Source organism: Bubalus kerabau, chromosome 6 (assembly GCF_029407905.1).
Source record: "Bubalus kerabau isolate K-KA32 ecotype Philippines breed swamp buffalo chromosome 6, PCC_UOA_SB_1v2, whole genome shotgun sequence".
NCBI classification, from domain to species: domain Eukaryota; kingdom Metazoa; phylum Chordata; class Mammalia; order Artiodactyla; family Bovidae; genus Bubalus; species Bubalus kerabau.
Window position 1 is genome coordinate 89,719,942 of NC_073629.1, and position 27,234 is coordinate 89,747,175.

Here is a 27,234-nt window from a genome sequence, read left to right on the forward strand (position 1 = left end):
ATGACTGAGTGCTCTGCCCTTTGCCCTTGCACTGTGACTCCCTTGCTGGCAGGGATGCGTATTGTCCCACTTACATCTCCAGGGTGACCTCCCTGAACATTATAGTCACCAGGTTGTCAGGTGGGTTGCAGCAAATTTCAAGGTGTGAAAATGGATCCCCTGACATGCCAGGGCTCCGTATCCATTCCAGACAGAAACAAGAAAGACAGCATGGTGGAAGACTTGGTGGTCCTTGTACGAGGAGGAGCGAGTGAGTATGTCACTGCCCTGGCATACAGAGAGCTGCCAACAGCGGACCTGATGCAGGAATGGGGAGATGCAGTGCAGTACAATCCGGACATCATCAAAGTTAAGGTACACGCACCCACCCCACCCATCCTTTCCTCTATTCAGAAAACAGCTTCTGAAGGGTTTCCCTGAGCCAGGGTATAGAATACAGAGCTCAATAAGACACAAGCCCTAACCTTGAGATAGATACCTTAGAGTAGAAAATGTATCCAGAGTGAACTGATTGTAATACTCTGCACAACACCAGCTAGAGACCCCTCACTCCCTCTCACTTGGGCTCCCAAGTTGCTCAAGTAAGTTAACCATCGGCTTCTAGTTCCAAGCTTCTTAAATCAATATTGTTTGCAGTTTATTGGGGAATCCCTCATTTAGTTCTTTGTTCATTTAAACATTCATTCCTGTGACCAACAAGTCATTGCTAAGTTTCTGTGATGTGATGGGAACTGAGGCACTGGAGGAGAACAGAGGAGGGTGCGAGGATGAAAAATGCAGTCTGTGCTGAGCAGTAAGATCCATGGATGCATTACTGTTTTACAGGACAGCATAATACATAATGGTAATCACCAACACGTTTTGGGCACCTACCATGTTCATGATACTCTGCCAAGGACTTTGGGAATGTTATTTCATCTAATTCTCATGAGCCTGCAAATTTAGTATGCTTATCTCCATTTTACAGCTGATAAAAAAATCAAGGTCACAGAGGTTTCATCTGTCTGTGACTGCTCAAGAGTCCAGACCTGAAAAGTTGACCTCTTCCCTCCCCTCCAAATTTTCCTGCGGGTTTGGTAAATAGAAAATAATGATCCCAAGCACCTGTCACCCAAACAATGGCAGTTTTCCAACCTTAAGCTAAAAAGACGTTAGCTAGAGCAGCACTGTCATACACATCAGCAGGGTTGGTCCTTGCCTGTGGGCACTTCAGCACGGCGTCCATGTCCCATCTTACACGGACCTCTTCTTGCCATTGTCTGTACAATTATTGATGGTCCAGCATCCACCCTCCGGAGATTTACTCTTACAGCCAAGGAGAGGAGTTAAGGGGCTGGAGCTCTGATGAGAGGCTGTGCAGTTCCTGAACTTGGCAGTTTCCCAGTGTCTTTATTTATATGTCAGTTGCATGGTTGCTGCAGAACAAGAAGGCTGCCATTCAAATCCTTTCCTCTGCCATATATTCAGTAGTTACACTTAGGGTTTAGTTGCTGGCAAGCATCGAGAAAGGTAAAGTGAGCCATAGCTTGCAGGCGGCTCTAGAGAAATCTGGGATGGGCTAATGACATGGTGACATTGGTTGGTATCACAAACAAGCATGGGAGAGAAGAGAGTTCATGGAAAAACAGACCCCTGGTCTTTACTTTTTACTGATATCTTACCTGAATTTTGTTTTAAACTTCAAATTAATGGATTGCTCTGGTTACCTATCCATTTAGGTTGGAAGTGCCGTCATGGGCATTGGGAATGTCAAGTATCCAGCAGCATGGGATATGATAAAGGGATGTGTGTTTTGTGTGTTTGTGAGAAAGAGAGAGAGCACATGTTAGCGTGCTAAGCATCTCAGACCTGCCACCATCCTCAGAGATGTGGTACTTCACTGATGGCACAGAGGCTTCACACAGCATGTATGTGATGCCCTGAAAAGTATCGTATCTACTATGAGTATAGTGCTGTGAAGAGTTGTGGGGACTGAAAGGGGAGAGATTAGAAAATCAGAGATGTTTCCAGAAGTGGCGGAGGTGAATTTGTTGAAAGCTTTTGTGCATTTCTCCTATATATCCCTAACTTGAGTTGGAAACATCTATTGTAGTCACAGATTCTTTCTGGCAAGAGAAAACTGTTTATGACTTCATATTATCTCAAAATAATTCTCTGCACAATCAGTTTACCAGGTAGTTGGAGCAGCAAGTGCTTTCCAAGAGAGCAGAGACCACTCGATAAGTAATTCCTAGACACGGAGTACTGGCCAAGGCTCATGTACATAAACCAGTCTTAAAGATCAATATCTGGAAACACAGTTCCTATAGGAGCCAGGTAGGCAGGAAAGAAGACCAGAGAAGAGCCCATTCACATTGTCTACTGGTGAACATTAGATATAGAGACATGGCGCTTTCTTCAAAGAAGAGGTAGAGAAATCACTGGACATATATAGAGAACTTTGAACACAAAAGATTGAGATTATATCCAAGATAAAATAGACAAGCATACATCTAAACATAGAAGTAAACGTTACAATATATTTTCTTTGTGATTATAAGAAAATAAAGAATTTATGAACTAAAAAATAGAAGCCGAGATGTTTAGACACTAATCAGATGAAAAGGGAAATGGCTGAATGTAGGAAGCCAAAAGCACAATAGTAGAATCAAAACCTACATTGGAAACTATAAAGAACAGAATTGACACTGCAGAAAGTTGAGTCAGTGATGTGGAAGGTGCTGTAAAAATGTTCCTATAATGCAGAAGCAAAAGACAAAGAGATTAAAACAATGATATAAAAGAAATATGATGGACACAGAGTACAGCAGTGGAAATCTAAAACCCAGAGCATTCTTCCTGAGAAAGATACAGGAGTGAATGTGAAGATGCATTAATCAAGCACATAATAAGGGAAACTTCCCTGAGCTGATAATGCAAAATGAACAGCTCATTGAAAAGCAGGCAAAAGTACTGAAGATAAAACAATACTGAAACACAGCATGGTGAAATTTTTTACTTTGAGCAACAAATAGATCCTACAGAAATAGAAGTCGTACTGATCTTAGAATTATTCGCAGTGCTAAATGCCTAAAGATTGTAGAGTGACAACCATGAAGGAAAAAGCTTGTGTCCCAGTGAAATGGTCTTTAAAGGATGAAAAAATTCCCCAAGACATTTGAAGGAGCCTGGCAATAGAGGATGTCCAAATAATTATGAACTTCAGACAAATAAGGAATATTTTTTTTAGGATAAGCATCTTTCAAATATTTCATGCAACATATTTGGTGGCTCGGATGGTAAAGAATCTGCCTGCAGTGCAAGAAACCTGGGTTCGATCCCTGGGTTGGGAAGATCCCCTGGAGAAAGAAATGGCAACCCATTCCAGTGTTCTTGCTTGGGAAATCCCATGGACAGAGGAGCCTGGCGGGCTACAGTCCATGGCAAAGAGTCAGACATGACTAAGTGACTAACACTTTTTCACTTCATACTAAAATTTCATTTGTTACTTAACTGAAATTCAAATTTAACTCAGAATACTATATTTCATTGTCAACCTTAGTCACAAAGTCTGTCATCCATGGACATATCCATTGTGGTTGGGGTGGCAAGGTTGTGGTCTGAGGTTCAGGCTGATGGAGACTCCATGGTACAGAACATGGCATGACCAAGTGTAGAAGGGAAAATACAGTGCTGAGTGGTTCAAATGAGGCATCAGGAGAGCCTCGGTTATGCCACCATGAAACAGCCCCAAATTTCAACGACTTAGTCCAGCAAAAGTTTATTGCTCAGTCACATTCATGTCCAAAGTATACTGGTAAAGAGGCTTTTCTGAATATCACTGTGGGATCTGGGCAGTGGAGGTTTTATCTTGTCATGTGCCCCCAATATCATCACAGCTGCTGCTGCTGCTGCTAAGTCGCTTTAGTCGTGTCCAACTCTGTGCGACCGCATAGAGGGCAGCTCACCAGGCTCCCCTGTCCCTGGGATTCTCCAGGCAAGAACACTGGAGTGGGTTGCCATTTCGTTCTCCAATGCATGAAAGTGAAAAGTGAAAGTGAAGTTGCTCAGTCGTGTCCGACCCTCAGCGACCCCATGGACTACAGCCTTCCAGGCTCCTCTGTCCATGGGATTTTCCAGGCAAGAGTACTGGAGTGGGTGCCACTGCCTTCTCTGCAATCTCTTCTCTGCCATTGCCATCACAGCAATGGTAAGGGACTGGGAAAATTCACCACAATCTCCTGCCAAAGCTTCAACCTGGAAGGGATGCTCCCTCTGCTTACCTCTCACAGCTTAGAAAAAGTCACGTTGCAAACCTGCCCTTAAGGATGGTTCAGGGAAAAGCAATCCTGCCAAGTGCCCAGAAGGAAAAGAAGCTGATTCATTTGGTAAACAGTGATAATGACCATTACACTTTACTGAAGCAATTTATTCAAAGATTCTCTAAAAGCAGGTTACTCTGATTAACAGAAGGTTTAAAATGTAGATGCCGTGGTAGCAAGAATCAGTAAGATATTTCAGACTTAGACTGTCAGATCTCACTTGAAATAATAAATTCTGAATTTCAAATAAGGAAACCCACAAATATTATTAAGTGGAAGGTAACACAACAACAAAATAATTTGCCACACGTGAAATCTTTCATGTGTAAGGAATGATACTGTTTATAAGAAAAATATCTCAAAGAAATAGAAAACTCTCAGAAGAACTCAGATGATAAATAAGCAAAATTTTAACTTCTCAGCAATAAAAATGAAAATTAAACAATACAAAGTATCTTTTGCCTATCAGATTAATGATGATTAAAAATCTTTAATACTCAACCTTATTGGGAGCAATGGGATGGAAACTTTTATATTATGAAATAGGACTATAAAATGGTACATCCCTTTAGGAAAAAAATTTAACTGTATATATCAAAGACATTAACAATGTTTACAGTGTTTGATCCAATAACCCTAAATGCAAAAATTGTCTGTAGAAATCATTTTAAAAATTGGTAAAGATGTATCTATAAAGGCCCGCCTGATTTTATCTGCTGTAGTCTCACTTTATCTGAAGTTTTGCTTTCTGAGGTTCAGTTACTCATGGTCAACCATGATCTGAAAATATTAAATGGAAAACTCTTAGAAAGAAGCAATTTTTCAGTTTTTCATTGCAAGCCATTCTGACTAGTGGGATGAAATCTTGCTCTGTCTCCACTGCATCCCCACCTGGGATCCCCAGCCATCAGCACCATCTGCTCCTGACATCCAACCCCTGACATGATCATGGGTCAGTAATCCAGGACCACCGAAGCAGGTGAGCTTTCTGATGGCAGATCAACAGTAGCCTGACACTATGTCATGATGCCTCCGTCGTTCACTCACTTCAGCCGATCACGCTAGCACGCTATGATCTCATGTTATCACAAGTAGAAGAAGGGTACTACAGTACAATCAGATGTTTTGAGAGACAGAGAGAGCACATTCACAGGACTTTTATTACAGAGTATTGTTATAATTGTTCTATTTTTAGTTCCCATTGTTAATCTCTCATCATGCTTAGTTCATAAATTAATCATAGTATATGGGTATAGGAAAAGACATACTATATGTTGAGTTTGGTGCTCCTCATGGTTTTGGGCAATCATCAAGGGTCTTGGAATGTATCCTGACTGATAAGGGAGGACAACCATATTTGTAGTAGCAAAGGAAACATAAAAGTGGAAGCAATCTAAAGATTCAATAACAGAGTATAGTTGAATACATTGTAGTCCACCGGACAACAGGATACCCTGTAGTCATGAAAATCATTTTATCAAGGGTTATTGAATAGCATAGGAAAATGTTCATAATATGACATTAAGTGAAAAAAGTGGAATGTAAACATGTGCTTTTCTTATGCCATCAATTTGGTATAAGTATCTGTCCATCTACCCTTCCAAAAATATATTCTGAAAGGGCACAAATCACAATGGTAACAGTTCATATCTGCTGCTGCTTACCGAGTGTTACTCTGGTAAATTTCTTTAAGTTTTCTGTGCCTCAGCTTTGCCATCTATAAAATGGAGATACAGAAGTTTACCTGATTCCTAAGATTGTTGTGAAGATTAAGTTAGATCACATATGTTTTTAGTTCAGCAACTAATGAATGCTGGCTATGGCAATAATCAAGAATGCCAATCACCAGGGTCCATCATAGACACCTGCAGGGAGTTTTATAGACCGTGCCTGCCTGGCGTGCTGCAGTTAAGGGGGTCGCAAAGAGTCGGACATAACTTAGCCACTGAACAACCACCACCATCTCTGTGCAGCAATGTAATCAACAGTTTTCATGAGTGCAGGTGTGCTGAGGAACCAATGATCAATGTGAGTAGTTAGGATTGGGTGTCTGGGGAAGAGATGTAGAAGAAAGAGGGAGGAAGGGAGGAAAGAAGAAGAGGACAAAAGAGAAAAAGACAGGAAAAAGGAACCAGCAAACCAAAAAAAAGACAAGTGAGCCACATTAAGTTAAGAAGGAAACTGTGGAGGGAATCTTAGGAATTGCTGCCAAGTCCCAAAGCAGACTGTCCTGGAGAACCCTGGGATAGAGGTTGGGAAAGGAGAATAATCACCATTTTTAACCAGTTTTCATGAACTAGTAGGAGAAGCACAGATTTGGGATTAGAGTCCTGGCACTGCTATTCAATCAGTTTGTCAACCTAACCTCACCTGAAGTGGCGCTGGTAATTGCTCCCGTGCGAGGATGAAGGAGGATCATAGCACAGCCCCTGGCACACAGTGCCACTGACTTCATCTCCTGGAGCAGATCTTAGAACTAGTAGGAAAATGCCTGGTAGGTTAAAAGCAGGTTAAAGGCAGCCTTTCGAGGTGCTCTGGCAGGGAGAGCAGGCTGTTGGAGGAGCTCATTGTGGGTGTACAGCAACCCCCTATGTACCCCCGCCTACCCACCATGTGTGGCCAGAAGCTGGACCATTCTGCAAACAGCCTCTGGATCAATTCATTGACCACAAAACGGTGAGACAATGGGACCACCAAGGGGCCTTGCTTTGCCCACTGGAGTGAAGGTCAGCATCAGATGCATTAAGAAATGGAAGCAATTTTCTTCCCACTGGAGGCTTCTATTAGGCATGATTGCCTGTGTTTAGATGGACCCTAAACTCTCCAGGGCTGGATTAGCGCAGGATCACAAACAAAATCTGGCGAGGAACCTGACCCTGGAGCTGAAACTCTGAGCCAAGAGGCTCTGAACATGTTTAACTACCTCTTTGGACTTTGCCTCTGTCTTTTCCAAGGCCACAAATATCTGTGGCCTCCTGCTCTCAGACACTGCCATGCCCACTGAGAATATCTTTCTCTCTGCTTGCCACACCCTGGCCTCCATGCCAGCTGCTGTTACCCTAATGAGGCCTCCCATTCCATTTTCATCCTTCTACCCACTCTTATTAGCCACTCTCACTAAGCTTGGGGATGAACCCTCCAGACACAGCTGAGCAGTATATAGGTCTGATCTTCAGGAGCTTACAGTCTATTTAGAGATGAAGGAAAAGGGACTTCAGCCCAAAACATTGACCACAAGGGAGAAAAGAGGTAGAATTTGCATTGGATGAGTAGTGTAGACAGTATGCTGAGCATTTCATAGTAGGAAGGTGTTCTGGAAGCTTCAGAGCTCAGGGGAAGTTTCCCTAATGGTGGCTCTTGCATGACATGAAGGATTTTCACAGGTTTGGGGTGGAGGTATTGCTGGAACAGGGCTCCTATAATACTTCCAAAGAGCGGCTTGCAAATCACCTCCCCTCTCCCACCAAAGAGAGATTAACAAGCTCCTCCTCTCTACCCTGGTTACTGTCCTGCAATTGGAGAAGGAAATGGCAACCCACTCCAATATTCTTACCTGGAAAATCCCATGGACGGAGGAGCCTGGCCGGCTACAGTCCATGGGGTTGCAAAGAGTCACATGATTGAGTGACTTCATTTTCCTCTCTACCCATTACAAGTTACCACTGTTACCTGTAACCACTGTTCTGTAAGTATCTGTTAGTACAACTGTCTGTATCTCTAGATGCTGAGTTCTGGGGGAGTGAAGTGGGGATTTTATCTTATTCCTTACTGTGCTTCATGCCTGGCACTTGGAAGGTATTCAGCAAGTGTTTGTTGACCTGAACTTGAATGGGCTTGTTTGTGGCTATTGGGTGGGATGGGAAAGAGAAAGGATGGGGTGTCCATCTACGTGCTGTACTGTCCATCCAGTTCCATATGAATCCACTGTGATCTGCATGCACCAAACCTGCCCATTCCTATGGAGCCTTACTTTGGGCTTTTGTTACTATATGACCAATGTATTCTGTTGAAATCAATGCCTTTGCTCCTTTCCCAGGTAATGCCTCTGTATGAACTGGTGACAGCCACAGACTTTGCCTATTCCAGCACAGTGAAGCAGAACATGAGGAAGGCCCTGGAGGAGTTCCAGAAGGAAGTCGACTCCTGCCAGTGTGCTCCCTGCCAGGGGAACGGAGTCCCTGTCCTGAAAGGTACCGTTTCCAGTGTCATTTGTAGAAGCTACCATCTAGATGGGCTGGTTCTGGGGCCAGATCACGTTGTCAGATCCACACAGCTTCCAGAGGTGTGTTTCTAGGTCAAGGTTTGATGTGTGTCTCCAGGGCAATTTCTAGGTCTTTCCCCGGTCCTCTGTCTCAAGCTCCAGGGACTGTCATAAAGCTCCCTTCTTTGTCTCAGAGGAAAAAAATATGAGCCCCTGGCCATTTGGAGCCTTTTAAAGCTGAGCTTCTCCACCCTGGTTGGGCATTAGAACCACTGGGGATCTTTAGAACTACTGATGCTAGAGCCCCAAATGTGATCATCACATGAAACTCTAGGGAAGAGACCCTCATCAGGATGGCTAAACCCTCTCCTCTTCTGGTAGTTCTAATTTGTGGCTGGGGTGTGACTCACCATTGCTAAAGTCCCCACCTTCCTGGAGCACAGTGAGGTGGGGTTGGCCTAAGGAGGCGCCTGTACTCAGGTGGCACTAATGGCAAGGTGCACGATGCTCCTGTCAAGGTGCATGTGAGAATCACCCAGGGACCTTTTCACAGACACAAAGCCCTGGGCCTCAGCCCAAAACAGTGAAAGCAAATCACTGGGACTGGCCTTTTAAAAAGCCTACCAGATAATTCGGTGTACAGTGAAAGTTGGGCAGCTGTTCCACAGCTGAATTCACTGGCAGACAGAATCCATGATTTTGCAGAGCTTTTAGACTAGCAGGAGAGCTAGACTTGACCCAAAAGTTGCATTAAAATGTACCAGTGTTAGGACCAGGAAGTCAGAATGCAGGCAGCTAGAAGAGGCTGCTTGGGCTGTCAGGATACCTAGGTTCTAGCCACAAGGGAAAGCATTAAACTGAAGGCAGGGACAAGCTGAGATGCTATCGCCTGTAACAGGGAGTGGGGAGGGACGTCTGGTCAGACAAAAGGCCCTCCCTGGGCCGAGCAGGGGAAACCCCTCCTGCATATCCTGACCAATACATGGTGAGACAATTGGAGGATGGAGAGGTGGCAGCATAGATGGGCCATGAGAACTTCATTGCTAACTTGAGGGTCACATCCAGGGTCACCGCAGTGGGCAGAGTAAACATGGGCAGGGCTGGGGCCTGGGGTTGTCTGCTCTTGTTTAGATGGGCTGAGGAAGGGTCTGGTCCAGCATAATGCTGAAACAGGGTGCCAAGAGCACCTGGGTACGGCAGATCCCAGCCTAGGGAGCCAACCGGCAGAACTCATGTGGGTAGAGTGAGCTCAACAGAGGGGACATGAGAGGAGATCTGTTCTCGGGGAGAAAGATCCCACCTGCTCAGCTGAGACGGATGGATGTGTATCTAGCTTCTCAGAGGGGATGGAGATGAGCAAAGCAGGCATAAGTGACAGCCTAAGGATGGAGAGTTCTCCTTCAGGAACAGGACCTGTAAGTGAGGCTCAGTTCAGCAGGAAGTAGGATCCATTCACCTGCTCCAGATTTTGATCTAGGGTTGCTGAAATCCCCCTTGCCTTGTGTGTAATTTAGACCTAGAGACTGGGACTCCCTGGAGGCTCTACTTTGGAGGTGAGGAAGAAAAGGAAGCCAGAGACTGAAAGGGCCTGGCCTGTAAAGTCCTGTAAAAAGAGTTCATGTGGTTGATGTGAGAGAAGCTCCAGGGTGACATGTGACAGATTAACATAAAGAATAATTTCTAAAATGTCAGAACCGACCAAAGGGAACATAAAAGTGAAAAGTGAAAGAAAGTGAAAGTCACTCAGATGTGTCCCACTCTTTACGACCCCATGGACTATACAGTCTGTAGAATTCTCCAAGCCAGAATACTGGAGTAGGTAGCCTTTCCCTTCTCCAGGGGATCTTCCCAACCCAGGGTTTGAACCCAGGTCTCCTGCATTGCAGGTGGATTCTTTACCAGCTGAGCCACAAGAGAAGCCCAAGGTAGCATGAGACGTCCAAGAGTAGTGAGTTCTTCATCACTAGAGGTGTTCAAGCAGAGACAAGGAAATTACTTGATGTGAAATTGAGCACCAGTGACCACTGGCCCCAATGACCTCAGTAATGTATCTTCTGACCCCCAAAATCCATAAGTTTAGGTCAAAGGTCAGCTAATGGGTAATTTTTCTCAGTAGCTCTACATCATTTTCTGCGGTGGAATAAACACCCTTTCATGAGCAAAGGACCTTCAAGAAAGGAGTGGATATTCTTGGCATTGAACCTTCTTATTTCAAACCATTCAGTTAAACGTTCGTCCTATTTTAACCTAATGGAAAAGCTGTGAAGTGGAGGGAGGGTTGAACTCCAGGAGCTCTGTGTTTCACATGGAATGATTCACGTTTTCTCCGCCTTGTCTTCTCAGGAACACGCTGTGAGTGCATCTGTCCCGCTGGCTTCCAAGGCTCGGCCTGTGAAGTCACACACCGGAAAAGTAAGGAGTCTGTGAGGGTGGGTTGGGAAAGGAAAGTCTAGGGAAGTCCAGAAAATAATTCAAAAGGGTAAGAGCAAAGTCAGGGCATAGACTAGGGAACTGGACACTATGAACTTGTGATCCATCTTTTTTTTTTAAGCTTTATTTGTTTATTGTTTTGGCTGCGCCAGGTCTTCACTGATGTGAGTGCAAGCTTTCTCTAGTTGCAAGGAGCTGGGCTTATTCTTCATTGCGGGGTGCGGGCTTCTCATTGTGATAGCTTCTTGTGGAGCTTAGGCTCTCACAAAGAGTGGGCTTCAGTAGTTGCAACATCCAGGCTCAGTAGTTGTGGCACCTGGGCTTAGTGGCCTTGCTGCATGTGGGATCTTACTGGACCGACCAAGGCTTGAACCCATGTCCCCTGCATTGGCAGGTGGATTCTTAATCACTGGACCCCCAGGGAAGCCCTTGAGATCCATCTTGACTCCTGACTTTATATTTTCACAACTGAGAGTACTCCATGTTACAAGACTGCTAACGCATGGCAGCCGCAAGTCATCTCTTCAAATCATTCTGGAATGTTTCTTTTCTTTCTTTTTTTTTTTTTTTAATGTAGTGAACTCCTTGGAGAAGGCAATGGCACCCCACTCCAGTACTCTTGCCTGGAAAATCCCATGGACAGAGGAGCCTGGTCCATGGGGTCGCAAAGGGTCGGATATGACTGAGCGACTTCCCTTTCACTTTTCACTTTCCTGCATTGGAGAAGGAAATGGCAACCCACTCCAGTGTTCTTGCCTGGAGAATCCCAGGGATGGGGGAGCCTGGTGGGCTGCCATCTATGGGATCACACAGAGTCGGACATGACTGAAGTGACTTAGCAAAGTGAACTCCTATTCAACCCTCAAAATCCAACACAGATGCCCTTTCTTCTGTAAAAATTATTCTAACCCAAGTAGAATTAATTTCTACTGTGGGATCCCATAGGACTTCGAACATGTGTTTATTATAGCTCTTAGCACATTCTATTTTGGGTTGTGTGTGTCTCCCTCCCTGTCTGTGAGTAGGGATCATGTCCTGTTTATATCTCTGAGTCCTCAGGTTCCCACACAGTTACTGCTGTTTAATTAACAACTGAAAGACTGGATTACCATTTTTTAAGCCAGTTTATTATCTAAGAATTCTTAACACCGCCTATCCCCCACCCCCGCCTGTTTCTTTTCCTTTCTGTGCATTTTTGGTGATACCATTAAAAAAAGAAATGGCATATCCAATAAAAATACCAAACATGTATTAAATTCTCCACTAGGAAGATCTCCTGGAAGAGGAAATGGCAGTGCAGTCTAGTATTCTTGCCTAGTCCACGGGGTCACTAAGAATCAGATATGACAACAACTGAGCGCGCGTGCGTGCGCGCGCGCACACACACACACACACACACGCACACACACACCCCATTTGGTAGCCGACAACTTGGTGAGGGCTTTGACTCAGCATGGATTCAAATTCCATCTCATCATTTAATAGCAAATTACTTGACCTCTTTGTGCCTTGATTTCCTCATTTTTAAAATGGAGATGATGATATTAACACATCATTGACCAGAGATGTATTGGGTTGACCACAAAGTTCTTTCACATTTTTCTATAAGAACATATGGAACAATCTGAACAAAGTTTTTGGTCAACCCAATATTAATGCTTCCCTGATGGCTCAGTGGTAAAGAATCTGCCTGCAGTGCAGGAGACACTAGAGACATGGGTTTGAGCCTTGGGTCAGGAAGCTCCCCTGAAGGAGGAAATGGCAACCTACTCTAGTATTCTTGCCTGGATAATCCCTTAGACAGAGGAGCCTGGTAGGCTACAGTCCATCAAGTCAGACATGACTGAACAACTGAGCACGCATGCATGTACACATATGCAATATTAATGTCACGTGTGTTAGTTTCTGCAAAAATCCCCTGGTCAATAATGTGTTAACTATCTCAAAGAGTTATCTTGAGTCTGTCTTGAGACATAAAAAGCACTTGGAAGGATGCCTAACCCATCAGAAGAGCAAAATAAATATTTGTTCTGGAGCAAAATATATAGTTAATTTTTATTTCAAGTATATTAAATACTTTCATCCTCTCAATAACCTCATGAAGTAGATACTGCCAATACCCCCATTTTATAGATGAAGAATCTGAGGTTCAGTAGGCACCTAATTAACTTGCCCACATGGTAGATATAGGGACCCAGTTTCAGGTCCAGTGAGCTTGTCTCTGTTGCCTTTGATCTTGGTGCCTGCTCTGCCCTCCTCCCCAGTAAAGGGTTCAGGGGTTTCTTCACCCCCTCTCCTGCTATATCTCAACCAGACCCCTGACAGTGATCTGTCCAGTAAGAGTATAATGACAAAAATCACAGGATTTCCACTGGTTGCAGGAGACCTTGGAAATCTCCTTCTCCTGATATCTCATGTTACCAATGGTGAGGCCCAGAGATATTAAATAATGTACCCAGAACTACACTGCAAGTCGGAGGCTCAGCCATGTGCATATCCATCATGGTGAATGTAATTGACTATTTTCCAGTCTCATCAACAACCAGAAATCCTAAAGGGAAAGGCAAATGTCAAGGAGGAGTGAGCACGGTGTTATCACTTCACTGAAAGCACTCAACGACCACTGTGGATAACAGAGCTCCCATTTGATATGCTGAGAAGAAGTTAACCATCTAGCATTGTATACCTTGGAAGTGTCTAAGCTAGAAACCATTTATTCTACTAATATGGACTCAGGGATTCCTATGTGCCAGTTTAGGTGCTGGAGTTCATTCAGTGGTGGGAAAATCAAATATAATTCCTCTCACCATGGAGATTGCTCTTTAGAAAGACCAACATCATTTGAATCGTCTGTTTCTACTGTAAGTGCTACAAAATGCTCTGAGAGCTTAAAATATGAAATATTGATGGGGAATTAGGAATCAGGAAAGGTTTCCCTGCAGAAATAACACTTAAACTGAGATCTGAAGGATGAATAGGATTGACCAGAGGAACAGAGGAGAGAAGGGTATTTGGGGCCAGGAGAACAGCATGTGCAAAGGCCCTGTGGTTGAAAGGAGCATAGTGAGCTAGTGGCCTAAAAGAAGGAGAGTGGACTGGAGTGGGGACATCAGAGATTCAGATTCCCAGTGCCCTAGGGTTTATATACCTCACCCCTCCTGTAGGGCACTAGTGTATAATAAAGGCTAATTAACATTCATTGACCTTCTTTCTTATAGATGTCCCCATCGATGGGAAGTGGAATTGCTGGTCAAACTGGTCTCCATGTTCTGGAGGACATAAAACAAGACAAAGGCAGTGCACCAATCCACCTCCTGGAAATGGGGGCACCCCCTGCTCGGGCCCTGCTTCAGAAACACTTAACTGTTAAGGAAGGAAAAGCATTTAGCAGGTGATGCTCCTGTGGGTTCAACGCAGCATAAGTGCTGAGCCCTTAGAAATCAAGCCAGCTCAGCCCCACACCTGCTCCCATTTGGAGCTGGCCCATGGGTGGAGGGCTGTGCCATTCAGAATGTTTAAAATAAAGATATTATTTGTCAAGTGCACATCGATTTGAACAAATAGTAAGTTAAACAGTAATTAGGGTCTCCTGAAAGGCTTAACCATCCTGATAATCTTCACTTTGCTCAGCTCAGCAATTTTATTTTACTCACATTTACTACTAGCTGGGATTGTGTTGGAAGTTGTCTATGTGAAAGTCCCACTATCCACCAGTGACCTGCACAGAGTAGGTTCCCAGTGATGGATCCTTGAATAGATATTAAACTGCTCCTATCCTGAGGACATACTGTCTCATTCATCATGTCATTTGGGAATTCAGGTTTATTGAATGATTAGTGTGTGCCAGCCATGGTGCTCAGTGCATTTATTCATTCATTCCATCCTCAAGACCTTATAAGGTGGATACTTTATTAGCCCTATTAAACAGTAGGACGGGGAAGGCAATGGCACCCCACTCCAGCACTCTTGCCTGGAAAATCCCATGGATGGAGGAGCCTGGTGGGCTACAGTCCATGGGGTCACAAAGAGTCAGACATGACTGAGCGACTTTGCTTTCACTTTTCACTTTCATGCATTGGAGAAGGAAATGGCAACCCACTCCAGTGTTCTTGCCTGGAGAATCCCAGGGACGGGGGAGCCTGGTGGGCTGCTGTCTATGAGGTCGCATAGAGTCAGATATGACTGAAATGACTTAGCAGCAGCAGCAGCAAACAGCAGGAGAGCCAGCTTGGAAGAGTTCAGTTACTTCTCCAAGGTTATACAGTTAGGGAGTGGGGGAGCTGGACTGCAAACCTGGGCACTCAGGCTCCAGAGTTTTAAACTCTTAACAGTGATGCTCCCCTCCTCTCCGTATCGGACATTGGATTAACAAGGAATTTCTTATGAAATGTAGAAGAAGGTACTGTGTGTGTGTGTGAGTGATTGACAAATCCCCACCCACTGCATCCCAAAGAGCATGGATCCAGGTTCCTCAGCTCCTTTTGATGCCGAGCACGGGAAATAAGTGTGTGTTCTGGGGCAGAGCTGAGTTGTTGTGACATGAGTGGGTACCCAGAGAAGATGCTGAACAAGAGAGAAGAACAAGGGAAATTCATCACTGAATGAGAGACAGTTTAAAAAGAAAGAAAAAAAGAGAGGTGGTGGTTGGAAGAGGAAACACATCAGGAAATGTTCAAGCTGATGGCTGTGGAGTGATGGGCAGTGTAAACCTTCTGTGCCTCTGTACGCTGTAGTCTGCTCACTCATGCTTTCGTGAAAATCTCATTTGGGAAGGGAAGTACTTAAAAATGAGAATAAGAGTACAGTTGATCTTTAGGTTACTAAGCACCAAAATATTTTTATTTTTTAGACTGAGTCAAGTGATCATTTAAGCTTTGTTGTTCTCTTTCATTCCATCTCATTAGAACATCCGTTAATATTTTCTTTGCTCTCAGGCACTTCCTGTTGGATTGCATATCATGTGAATTTGTTGAAATCAAATTGGTGGGGGAAAAACAAAACAGTTGATTGAAGGTGAATTGGTTCATCATGTGTATTTTCAACCGATTTGTTTTCAACCACGTGATCTGCTGTAAGTTTGCCGCTGGGCTAGGTACTTGGACCCAAGACCATAACATGTCCATGACACCAAAGCACAGGTCCCGAGCACCCACCAATCATGCCACCTAGCTCTCTGGAACTGAGTCAGTAGAAAAATGTAGAAGAAGCCGATCCTTTACTGCTCAGGGCTTGCTGCAGCATGCTTGTCCATTCTGTCTGCCTTCTGCATCCTCATGTCCCCTGCAATTGAACTGACGGGTCCAGGTCCTTGTTTGGCTTAATATTATTGCTTTGCCGTCTGCTGTTATTTCAACAGGCTAATCCAATAATGTTTTATCTTTTTCATTATACTGAGGCTGTATAATTTTCTTGTGTTATAATCTATCTTCTTTTAAGATTCCCCAGAGATGGGGAAGAGAGGTTCTGTCTTGGGTTGATGGCAGGCTCCCATGAAGCTGATACAGGGACGTGGAAGGCAACACTGCCAAATTAAATTCTGAATCTCAATCACAGCCACCGCTTCTAATGGTAAATTTGAGTTGATTATGGAGATGACAGCGCAGGTTCACGTTTATTGCATTTAGCAGAAATTGTTTATCCTATTAAATACAGTCTTGAAGGAGAGACAATTGAATTGTAGAGCACCGGTGAATACCCGGGTGACGCCCAGGCACAGCTAAACTGTGTAATAATTATATTCTTATTTGTGGGCTGAACTTCCCCTCGTGGCTCTTTTTGCAAACAAATGCATTTAGGAGGAGGCTGAAACAGAATGTAAGAATTAAACAAAATAAATGCAGACTGTGCTTTTGGAAAACCTTGGCAACTGTAGCTCACACCGGCATCCCCATGAAGGAGCTGCAGCATCCGTGGGGCCCGGGGCCAGGCAGTGTGTAGCCTGGCAGTGGTCCTGGACGCTTGATCACAGCCCGGGATACCTGGGGGTGGGTGGGTTTTGCATCTCAGAGTGTGAATCTCTGAAATGCTGGGGGCTCGGCCATGTGCTTGATGTCAAGACAGGGAGTTCTGTGTCTACACTTCCTCTGTGACCTTGGGATAATAATATAACTTCTGTGGGAATAGTAAGTATTATAATTATTTTCACAATGGTAGTAATAATAATAGCTGCCAATTATAGAGCACTACTCTGTTTATGAAATCTTTTAACCTGCATCATCTCGTTTAATCTTTATTTGAATTTGATGGGGTAGATATTAATACAGTCAGCAGGTGACATGTAGGGAAAGCTTCAAAGGGAAACATGATACTTGCCACGAATGGGCTGACTATGAAAATCAACATAGATGCTGAGGCCGGGAGAAGAGCATCTGCTGGCAGAGAATCCAGAGGAAAATGGCATTTTTGTTTTAAAGGAGAGGGCTCTGGTCTGCTCCCAAGCACATATACAAAAAATCCCACTGGGAAGAGTGGGGCTGGAGCAGAAAGCCCTCAGGACACTCGGCCAGGTCTCCCTGGGGACTTTGTAATTAGCATCTTGTTGGACATATTTTGTTTTACAGGTTGAAGATGTCCTTAATGACAGCTGTCTATTTGCCAGTGTTTCCAGGCTTTCCAGATACTGTATTTAGTTTGTTTGCTGTCTCCTATTCTTTCTGAAATATCATGTCCCTGAAGCAGAGATAGTGTCTATCTACTGCACTCACGTGTCCCAAGTACCCAGTACAGGGCCTGGCACAACAGGCAACAATAAGTCATTGTTGCATGAATTCATGAAAAGGAATGTGAGTGGGGCCAAGGGCAGAACCATCCCAGGCCAGATAGATTCTTTAGTGGATCGGTGGTACATGATGGTGGCATCATAAAATTTGGGGTACTGCGACCTTGAGAGTGTGGCGTCCACACAGCACTGACGGGGGGTGCATCCAGTCAGCTTGGGGAACAGCACTATAGAAGAAGAGTAAAACAAAAGAGGCAGGAAAATTGTTGATGCAGGTCAGGCTGAAAGTACAATCCTTGTTAGGGGACTTTGGGACACATACTGGGGACCACCAGAAATCTCCAGGGAAACTTTACAGAGGAAGAGAGCTGAAAACTGTCTTCATTGGTGATGTAAACCTGAGAAGCACATATATATATTGAGGAAGAAACCGAAACTCAAGAGGGTTAAAAAGCCTGCCCAGCGTGCGGCAGAGGTAGGAGAGGAATAAAGAAAAACTTAGAAAAAAATCTTCCAACATCCTGTCTTCACCTCATTTTCTCCTTTGTGGATTAGTATTAAACCTAGTATGACCACCTAAACCCCACCAGCAGCACGCGGGATAGTACACTTGACACCTTTGAGAACCCCTGTTTATTGGATGCTGTCATGAAATCAGATGTTTCTATTTGCTGTCTTCCTCTTTGAGTTGTCTTTCTGGAGCGTTAATTCCAATACCAAGGGATGAGGGATTCAGAAACTCAAGGGTGAGTTTGCTGTGATTCCTTGGTGGGGGGTGGGGGTGGGGGGCTAGGTGTGGGGAGCGCCACGACCTCTTGGGCAGAGCTGGAAACAGGCGAACAGAGACAGAGTGAGGCTGTGCTGAGAAGTATGTGCCCTGGTGCCACGCTGCTGCTTTTGTATCCTTGTCTGGCTCTGTGATTTCCTAGCTCTGTGGCCTTACACAAGTTCCGAGCCCCTCTGTGCCTCGTTTGCACGTCTAGACGATGGGGATAGTCACAGCAATGTTCTCCTAGGTTTCAGGTGGATGTGAATTAACCATACTCAGGAGAGTACCTGGGACAGTCAGCGCTCCATAGTATCCTTGACATCACTGCTTCTGGGGATTTTCAAAACATCAGCAAGAACTATGGTTTGTGTGTTTGGGTTTTTTAAAAAAAGTCATTTCAGACTGCTTTAAACTGGTTTAGTACATTTCGGTACTAAACCCACTGTAACACACAAGAACAAGAAAGACATAAAATAGCTTAGCTCCTAGGAGATATCTTAATAAAGGACATGGAAGGCTTTTATATCCCAAGCTCTGGGTTATTAAGGGAAAATGTAACAGCATAATAACTAATATTTGCAGAGGGCATTACCAGTTACAAAGAACTTTCACATACCTAATCCAGCTTAATCCTCTCAATGCCTGCAAGAGGAAGGATTTATTATCTGCCTTTGACAGGTGATGAGACAGAGCCTCGGAGAGTCTGAGTGATTTGCCCAAGACCACACAGCTTGAAAGTGATGGAACTGCCTCAGTCCATGGGTGGCTGCCGCAGGGCTCCCCAGCTTGCTGCAGGTCCAGTTTCATTGTAGGGTGGGTGCCTACCCGCCTGCCTGCTTTCAAAGAAGAGATAGAGAGGCCCCTGGTCTGGCATTCCTCCACTAGAGAAGCAGAGTCATTTATTAATAGAAGACTTTGGGGCAGACAGAGGCATCAGACACCACACCACCATTTCCTAGCTGAGAAGCCTAGATAATTCCCTTATCCCCTCTGTGCCTGTGTCTTCATCAGAATATAGGGTCAGTAATCCCCACAGCACAAGCATGAGGTTTGTATAACATGGCACATGCAAAGGGACTGCTCTCATCCCAGAGTGCTTGGTCCACAGCGATGCTCAACTGCCTTCCCCTGCTTGGTTGCGAAACCAACCCTGCCTGACATCTGCTCGTTAGCACTCTGCCTAGCGGCTCTCCCTGGTTGAGCGTGGAGATTGCATTTTACAGAATGGAAGAGGAGAGGAAATGGGACTTGCTTTTACAGCAGGGAATTCTTGGAGGACTGTCAAAGGAAAGCAAGTGGCTGGTCTGACATTCACCTCTGTGCAGGAGGCTGCGTCGGAGCCTGGACACTCCCATTATTGGAGGCTGCGGCCCGCAGTTATCTCGTGTCTACACCTTGTAACCCCAGGTGCTCCTTCATCCATCACTGGCCATTGTCTGGTACCCATTCCTTCTTCCTCCACCACCTCCCGCCAAAGGGGCCTCCTTGTTAATAAGCCAGTTTGTTCAGATCCTGAAAACTATCTGATTCTGGTCCCTTTTATCCCAAACACCATCCATCCATCAACTGCCTGCTCCACATGCTTGGTTAGGAAAATGGGAATGGGCGGGGGGAGAGAGACAAATAATAGATAAAACTTCTTAGCTGCTATCTCTAAAGAAATAGAATGGATAAATAGATCCGTCAGACATGTATCATGCCATTGGACAGCAAAGTCCATTTGTGAAAAACAGGATGGGAGGATTTATCTCACATTTTAAGCTGTTAATATAGGAGGGAAACATATTTTCCTTTCTCTCTCCCAGAGGAGGGGGGAGTCTCTAAGCTACGAATGCATAATTTTTAATTCAGCTTGATGGTTTTCCCTTCACTAAGGTGGAAAAGGTGAGAGTCTCTCTTAAATGTATGGTGTGGGCTTCCCTCTGAAGTGCCAGGAAGGATGTAGGACCTGAGAGTACTATGGAAACGTCTTCCACGGGGTTGTCTCTCACCAGTTCCTACATGCTATGTGCAGAGGCTGTGTCAGAGCCTCTGCCTCTAGTACGGAGGGAGCAGAGGGAGAACAGCATCCCAGTTTTTACTGGGAAGCTCCTAGGTGTTCAAGAGCTATGCTAGATACTGGGGCTTCAAAAGTAAATCTCAGTCCCCATCTGCCCTGCAAGCTGTCACTGTGTAACTTGGCTACAGTGATGGGGTATGGAAAGTTCTGGAATCCAGAGCTATGTGAGGGAGTAGGATCTGATGAAGTGTAGGGGAGCAGAAGAGGTCAGGGTTGGCTTTCTGGGTAAACGGACAGCTAATTCTTAGCCTGCAGAGTGCTGGTTAAGGGTTGGGAGAAGGTGGGAGCCAGTAGACAGCAGTGCTTCTCAGGCAGTATGTACAAAAACCTGGAGGGGACACAAAGCCTATACAGGGGATTAAATTGGAAATATTAGGTTGGCCAAAAAGTTTGTTCAGCATCTTCCATAAGCTTTTATGGAGAAAACTAAACAAACTTTTTGGCCAATTCAGTAGTTCATTCAGACAACAAATATTTATTTATTCCTCTCCTAAGGAGAAACACTATTCTAGATACTGGGGATCCAGCCATGAAAAAGCTTTCGTATTAATGAGGGGAGGCACACCGGGAAAAATATTTATAATCTCAGGTAGTGATGAGTTCCGTAAGAGAAAAAATAAAAGAGGGTAACTTGTTTAGAGGGGAATTATTTGAGCAGAGAGGGGAGTGAATCAAGAGTGAGTCTTGGATGAACTCCTTTAGAGGATGAGCATTTCAGGTGCAGGAGAAAGCAGGTGCAAAGGTCCTGAGGTCTGAGAGAGCCAGACATGTATGAGGAACAGCAACAAGGCTCCCATGACTGGAACAGCAGGGCTGTGGAAAGAGTGAGTGGAAGGAAATGACATCAGAGAGTGGTGAGGGCTCAGCATTCAGGGCTTTGTTGTCCTGTTAGGGACAACAGATTTTTTAGTCTATTGGCTCACAAAGTCTGCAAAGGGAGAAAAGATGGCGTGACCCATGGTGTCAGACCAGAGAAAACCTTGTGAATCTAGCTTTAGATTTTTACGCTTCAATATGATGTCTATGGAGTGTTGAAGCTCCAGGACCTCTCAAGGAGGGCAGGGTCATGACTGGAAAGTGGCCTTCTGTGGAAATCTCCTTAGGACCACAAGCTGCAGCCCTCAGGAAGGCCCCATGACCAAACCAAAATGTCAAACTCAGCTCTTCCCAGCCTGAGGAGGACCAGTGACCACCCCAGGAGCTGAGCAGTAGCTATTTTCCACCCCCTCATGAAATTGGCCACTTCTCAGCTCTGCACACACTATTTCCTCCGAGATGTCCAACCCCTTCTTTACCTTTCTTTGCTTTTCTAGTGTTAGTCGATCAATCGTGTCTGACTCTTTGCGACCCCATGGACTGTAGCCCACCAAGCTTCTCTGTCCGTGGAATTCTCCAGGCAAGAATACTGGAGTGGGTTGCCATTCCCATCTCCAGGGCATCTTCCTGACTCAGGGATCAAACCTGGGTCTCCTTCATTGCAAGCAGATTCTTTACTGACTGAATCAACTCCCACACACTTCTTAGCTTCTGCTGGCCATCATCTCCTGTCCTATTCAGGCTGTCTTACTGCTCCCCAGGTTGGGCTTTCTGCTGATTTGGGACCTGAGGCCCCGTTCACAGGCCTCCTCCATCAGACCAGATGTTCTTCCAGTGCTGGGACTGTTTCTGATTCATTTCTGTTCCCCAGCACCCAGCCTAGGGCCTGGTACAGGGGTCCCTAGAGTGCTCGCCCATATCCCAAGCAAGGGGGTAGCCTCCCCGATTTTCTTCACAGAGGATAAGCCTCTTTCTGTCAAGCTGAATCACTTGCCCTTCCTCAAACAGTGCCCAGCGGCTTCCTCTACTGTCTCTCATTTCTGCACCATGGTTTTTGAAGCCTCCCCTTTCTCTCTGTCCATTTTCTTCACCCTAAAGGCATCTAGTTCAGAAGAGATTCATTGAGTGCTGAACTCTTTAGATCTTCCTCTATCTCAAAGCAGAAAAAAAGAAAAAAGCCTCTCCTTATTGCTTTTCATTCTGTCATTAATTTACTTTTCAAAAGACACCTTGTCAAGCTGAAGATTATATCTTTAAACCGTGTTTTTACATCCACTACCTATAAAACTGTAGATTATAGATCTTCTGAAAAGACCTGAGGGAGAATACATTTGACGGGTTTTATGCCTTTTGTGTGATGAGAGCCAGACACTCTTGGAGAGGGAGAGATGCTGATCTGGTGAAGGGTGGCTGCTGCTGCTGCTGAAACTGCTGCTGCTGGTGCTGTATTTTCATTTCTAAAGATGCTGGGGATTCAGCATCCTCGGAGGAGCAGGGCAGACACTGGCCTTGCTTCTGTGGTTCAGACGACAGGAAGATGGCATTGCTCAGCTGGTCGTTTTGGCTCACAGGTGAGCCAGGCAATTGTTTAATCCCAGTGTTCTCGTCTTGTGTCTAAAGGACTACACTTCCTAATGAGTTCCCTGGCCTCTGTTTCTCCCCTATCCCCTGCAACCCTCGCACCACATCCCTCCACTGGCAGGGAGCCCAGAGCAAAGATTGGGGAGCGCATGCTTGATGGACTGCGTTCACACCCTCGTCAGCCTGTCGGCTCTGTGACCCGCCAGGTGCAGCCTCATTGAGACGCAGTTTCATTAGCTGTCAAGTGGGACTCGTAAAACACACCTAAGAGGTATTCTTTAAGACCAGATAGAGTACACAGGTAAACCTCACTGCGGGGCCCTTTTGTCATGCGTTTCACAAGCGTGTAATGACTCCTCCACTCTCAGGAACGCTCAGCCTTGACTGCATTGGAATTGCCTGGGAAGCTTTCATTGATTTATTTATTTTTAATTGAAGTGATACTACTTAATTGAAGTATAGTTGATTTACAACATTGTGTTACTTTCAAGTGTATAGCAAAGAGATTCAGATATATATATATATATACACACATATGTATGTTATGTATATATACATATATATAGATAGATAGATATTTCTTGTTGTTTAGCCGCAGAGTTGTGTCTGGCTCTCTCCTGACCCCATGGACTATAGCCCGCTAGGTTCTTCTGTCTGTTGGGATTGCCCAGGCTAGAATACTGGTTGCCATTTCCTTCTCTGGGGAATCTTCCTGTCCTAGGGATCACAGCCATGTCTCTTATGTCTCCTGCTTTGGCAAGTAGGTTCTTTACCACTAGCGCCACCTGGGAAGCCCCCAATAAATAACAAATGGAAATTACTTATGATAAATTTAAAAAGTAGGAAGTAAGTTAATGACAGGATGAGAAGCAATATGAGAGTCTTTTTTTTTCCTTTCAGATCAATCTAGAGTACAGATACAGCAAAAGAGACACTGATGTATAGAACAGTCTTATGGACTCTGTTGGAGAGGGAGAGGGTGGGAAGATTTGGGAGAATGGCATTGAAACATGTATAATATCATATATGAAATGAGTTGCCAGTCCAGGTTTGATGCATGATACTGGATGCTTGGGGCTGGTGCACTGGGATGACCCAGAGGGATGGTATGGGGAGGGAGGAAGGAGGAGGGTTCAGGATGGGGAACACATGTATACCTGTGGCGGATTCATTTTGATATTTGGCAAAACTAATACAATATTGTAAAGTTTAAAAATAAAATAAAAATTTTTTTAAAAAAGAAATAAACTTCTAAACTATAAGCTTTAGTTCATAATAGTAACAGTAAGAGTGACACTAATAATTTCACATATGACTGGCATTGTGCCAAGTGTTGTATATAACTTAATTTATTCCCTGCTCCCCATTCCAACACATACACACCCACACACACCCCTAATACACTTTCTCGGGTTCAAACTTTCTCACATGCTGTATTTCTATCTTAAAGTTCTTCTCCCTTTCTAACTAGTTCAAAAATCCCTCAAGGTCTAGGTCAAGCCCCATTCCGTATATTTAATATACACAAGGAAAGGCAAATCTCTCTTTCACTTGTCTCCTTTGGTACTTATTTTATGTGCCATATATTTTGGCATTAATTCAGCAGTTAACTTCCTGTGACCCTAACTTCTGATTTTTTTTATATATATGAATGGTTGAGGGGGCTCCCCAAGTGGTGCTAATGGTACTAGAACCTGCCTGCCAATGTAGGAGACATAAGAGACACGAGTTCAATCCCTGGGTTGGGAAGATCCCCTGGAGGAGGGCTTGGCAACCCACTCTAGTAGTCTTGCCTGGAGAATCCCACGGGCTGAGGAGCCTGCCAGTCTACAGTCCATAGGGTCACAAAGCAGTGGACGTGACTGAAGTGACTTAGCATGCATGATGGAGAATTCTGGAAGGATTGGGAGATATATACATATATTATATATATATATATATGTATGTGTGTGTGTGTGTCAGTCAATACACAGTTTTTGTACCAACTGGGAGGGCAGGTTTTACCCTTAAGGAGCTCACAATCTTTGGGTCAACAGAAAACTCAATGCAACACCCATGTTCACTCCTTGAGGGCTGATTGGAATACCGTGGGGACAATGAGGCAGGCTGATATGACTGGCTTTTCCACAGGTGGGCAAAGTCACAGCACAGGGAGAATCACTCAGTCACATCTGACTCTGTGACCCCATGGACTATGCAGTCCATGGAATTCTCCAGGCCAGAATACTGGAGTGGGGAACCATTCCCTTCTCTGGGGGATCTTCCCAACCCAGGGATTGAACCCAGGTCCCCTGCATTGCAGGCAGATTCTTTACCAGCTGAATCCAAAGGGAAGCCTGAGGTGTCTAGCAGATGCATGGATTTCACACTTTTCTCTGGGAGTGGAGGAGAGACCACATTTCTGAAGTGACTCTTCGTTCAGTCCCTCCTTTCACCCACAGATGCTTGTTCATCCCCTCAGATTCAAGGCACAGCCCTGACCTCTGGGGATGCAGTGCTGAATGAGACAAAGCTGATCCCTGCCTTCCAGATTACCATCCAGAGGGAGAGAGGTCAAAAATAGTCACAGGAAATGTGGGATCCAATATATAATTACTAATTGTGAAAAAGGCAATGAAAGAAAAGACTAGTGTGCTATGAGAAAATAAGTGGGAGAAAGGTGATATTTGTGGTAAGAACTCAAGCAAACATGAGAGATTAATTGAAGGAATATAAGAATATGTTGAGTCCCAGTGAAGGAAAATTGAAGGAACTTGAGTCAGTCTTTAATTTTTCTGTTTGTTTCAGTTATCTTGCTAACTAATAATGGATCTCCAAATGAACAAATGCTATCAAAGAACTGAGATCATTTATTCTCATGGTATTTTGTTTTATTGGTAATTGATGGTTTCAAAAGTATCTGCCTGCCTTGTCCCTCCACCATCCTAAAAGTTCCTCTAAGACATGGATGGAGATAGTTCCTTTTCTTTTCTTTTCCTTTTAGATGATCCAAAGTTCCGTGAGTGGCTAACCCTCTAATTACCTCTCAACACCCAGTTTTGACTGAGTTATGTGGGTGATAGAACTGTTGGTTGTTGATGGTGCAGTCTGGTCCAGGACAAAGAAAAAGTCCATGCTGATGGGTATCTTCTGTCAGCTGAGTGAGGTCTGTATCCATTGGTCAGCACAAGCAGTGACATCCCCTGTCCCCGCTCCAGCCTGTGCCCGGAGGCACTCAGCACGCCTGGGTCTGCACCCCGTGGCCTGGACACAAGGCACCTCCATTCTGGGGTGCGGGATTGTTACACTCTCTCCTCCTCTCCTGGGTGCCTGATCTGCAAGCAGACCAGGAGCTCCAGCAGCTCCAACGACCATCCGCCTTGGCTCCTGCATGGATGATTTCCCAGGAAACAAGGTTAGCATACCAGCAGCAGCTTGGATAGTGAAGAGTGAAGCCCATCCCACCGCCCTAGAGTGGTCTATAAGCTCTCCTTGGGGAAATGCCTGGGTGTGGCCCACCAAGACCTCTGTGCTTGCTGCCTCACACTTAATTTGAAACTCTGAGTGGAGTGAGAAGAGGCCACTGGGAGCCTCATGAAATTGGAACCTGTGGTTCCATGGAAGATGGATAGCAGAGAGAGGCATGGAGGCGTGTGCCTCTGGAAGAATGACTCCAAGCCAGTGAAGTGTGTGCAGAGAGGGAGCTCATCCCAGCTAGAGCTTCACAGACAAAGGCCAGCCAGACATCCCTAGGGAAAGGATTACTGGGCTTTTAAATGAGGGTTCAAAAACCAACCCCCTAGGTCTCTGATGGAGCCTCAGTGGTTGATAGATTCTCTGCACAGAGTATCAGAACCCGTGTGCTGAACATGCACTGTCTCTGGAAACCCAGCTTACACAATCCCTCCAGCCTGGGACTGATGCCTTCTGCTGTTTGTATGCCTCTGGACCAGCCCATCTCCTCACTTAGCCTGAGTTTTCACCTCTGTAAAGGAAAAGGATGGATTCATCCAATGGGGTTTTTCCATCATAACTTTTTTCATTACTGTTGTTGTTTTTTCCTTAAATGAAATCTTGGATGGGACCCGACATGGAAGTCAGATGAAAGTGAGGCTGTCCTATTTGAAGCTGGGGTGTCTATTAGGTTTCCCTGCTCCCCTGGGGCAGCCCCTAGGAGACCCTAGCCTTCATCAGATCCCAGTGTGAATATCATTGGGTTAGATTATCTTCAAGTCCCTTCCAGCTCTGTAATTATACTCCCTGGTGGGGCAGCCACAGCAGGGTTCTCTATTCCTCTCACCTCTGTGGCTTGGTCCCTACAGGCAAAGATTTGCTGGGAAAATCCCTCAGGCCCTCCATTAGTGGGTCTCCATGGCGGCT

The 27,234-nt window shown here is 44.9% G+C and overlaps 2 protein-coding genes across 2 annotated transcripts in view; one reads left to right on the forward strand and one right to left on the reverse strand.

The window, feature by feature from the left end:
• The window catches only part of C8B (complement C8 beta chain), a 43,415-nt gene extending 28,151 nt beyond the window's left edge, over positions 1 to 15,264 (forward strand). The window contains exons 9-12 of the mRNA XM_055586943.1: positions 191 to 354; positions 8,338 to 8,491; positions 10,846 to 10,914; positions 14,151 to 15,264. Of these exons, the coding sequence (XP_055442918.1) occupies positions 191 to 354; positions 8,338 to 8,491; positions 10,846 to 10,914; positions 14,151 to 14,302 (539 nt within the window). The 3' untranslated portion in view covers positions 14,303 to 15,264. The remainder of the gene's footprint in view (positions 1 to 190; positions 355 to 8,337; positions 8,492 to 10,845; positions 10,915 to 14,150) is intronic.
• A 10,465-nt stretch (positions 15,265 to 25,729) lies between these two features.
• The window catches only part of C8A (complement C8 alpha chain), a 71,779-nt gene continuing 70,274 nt past the window's right edge, over positions 25,730 to 27,234 (reverse strand). Inside the window, exon 11 of the mRNA XM_055586944.1 lies at positions 25,730 to 26,241. Coding sequence (XP_055442919.1) covers positions 26,090 to 26,241 — 152 coding nt within the window. The 3' untranslated portion in view covers positions 25,730 to 26,089. The remainder of the gene's footprint in view (positions 26,242 to 27,234) is intronic.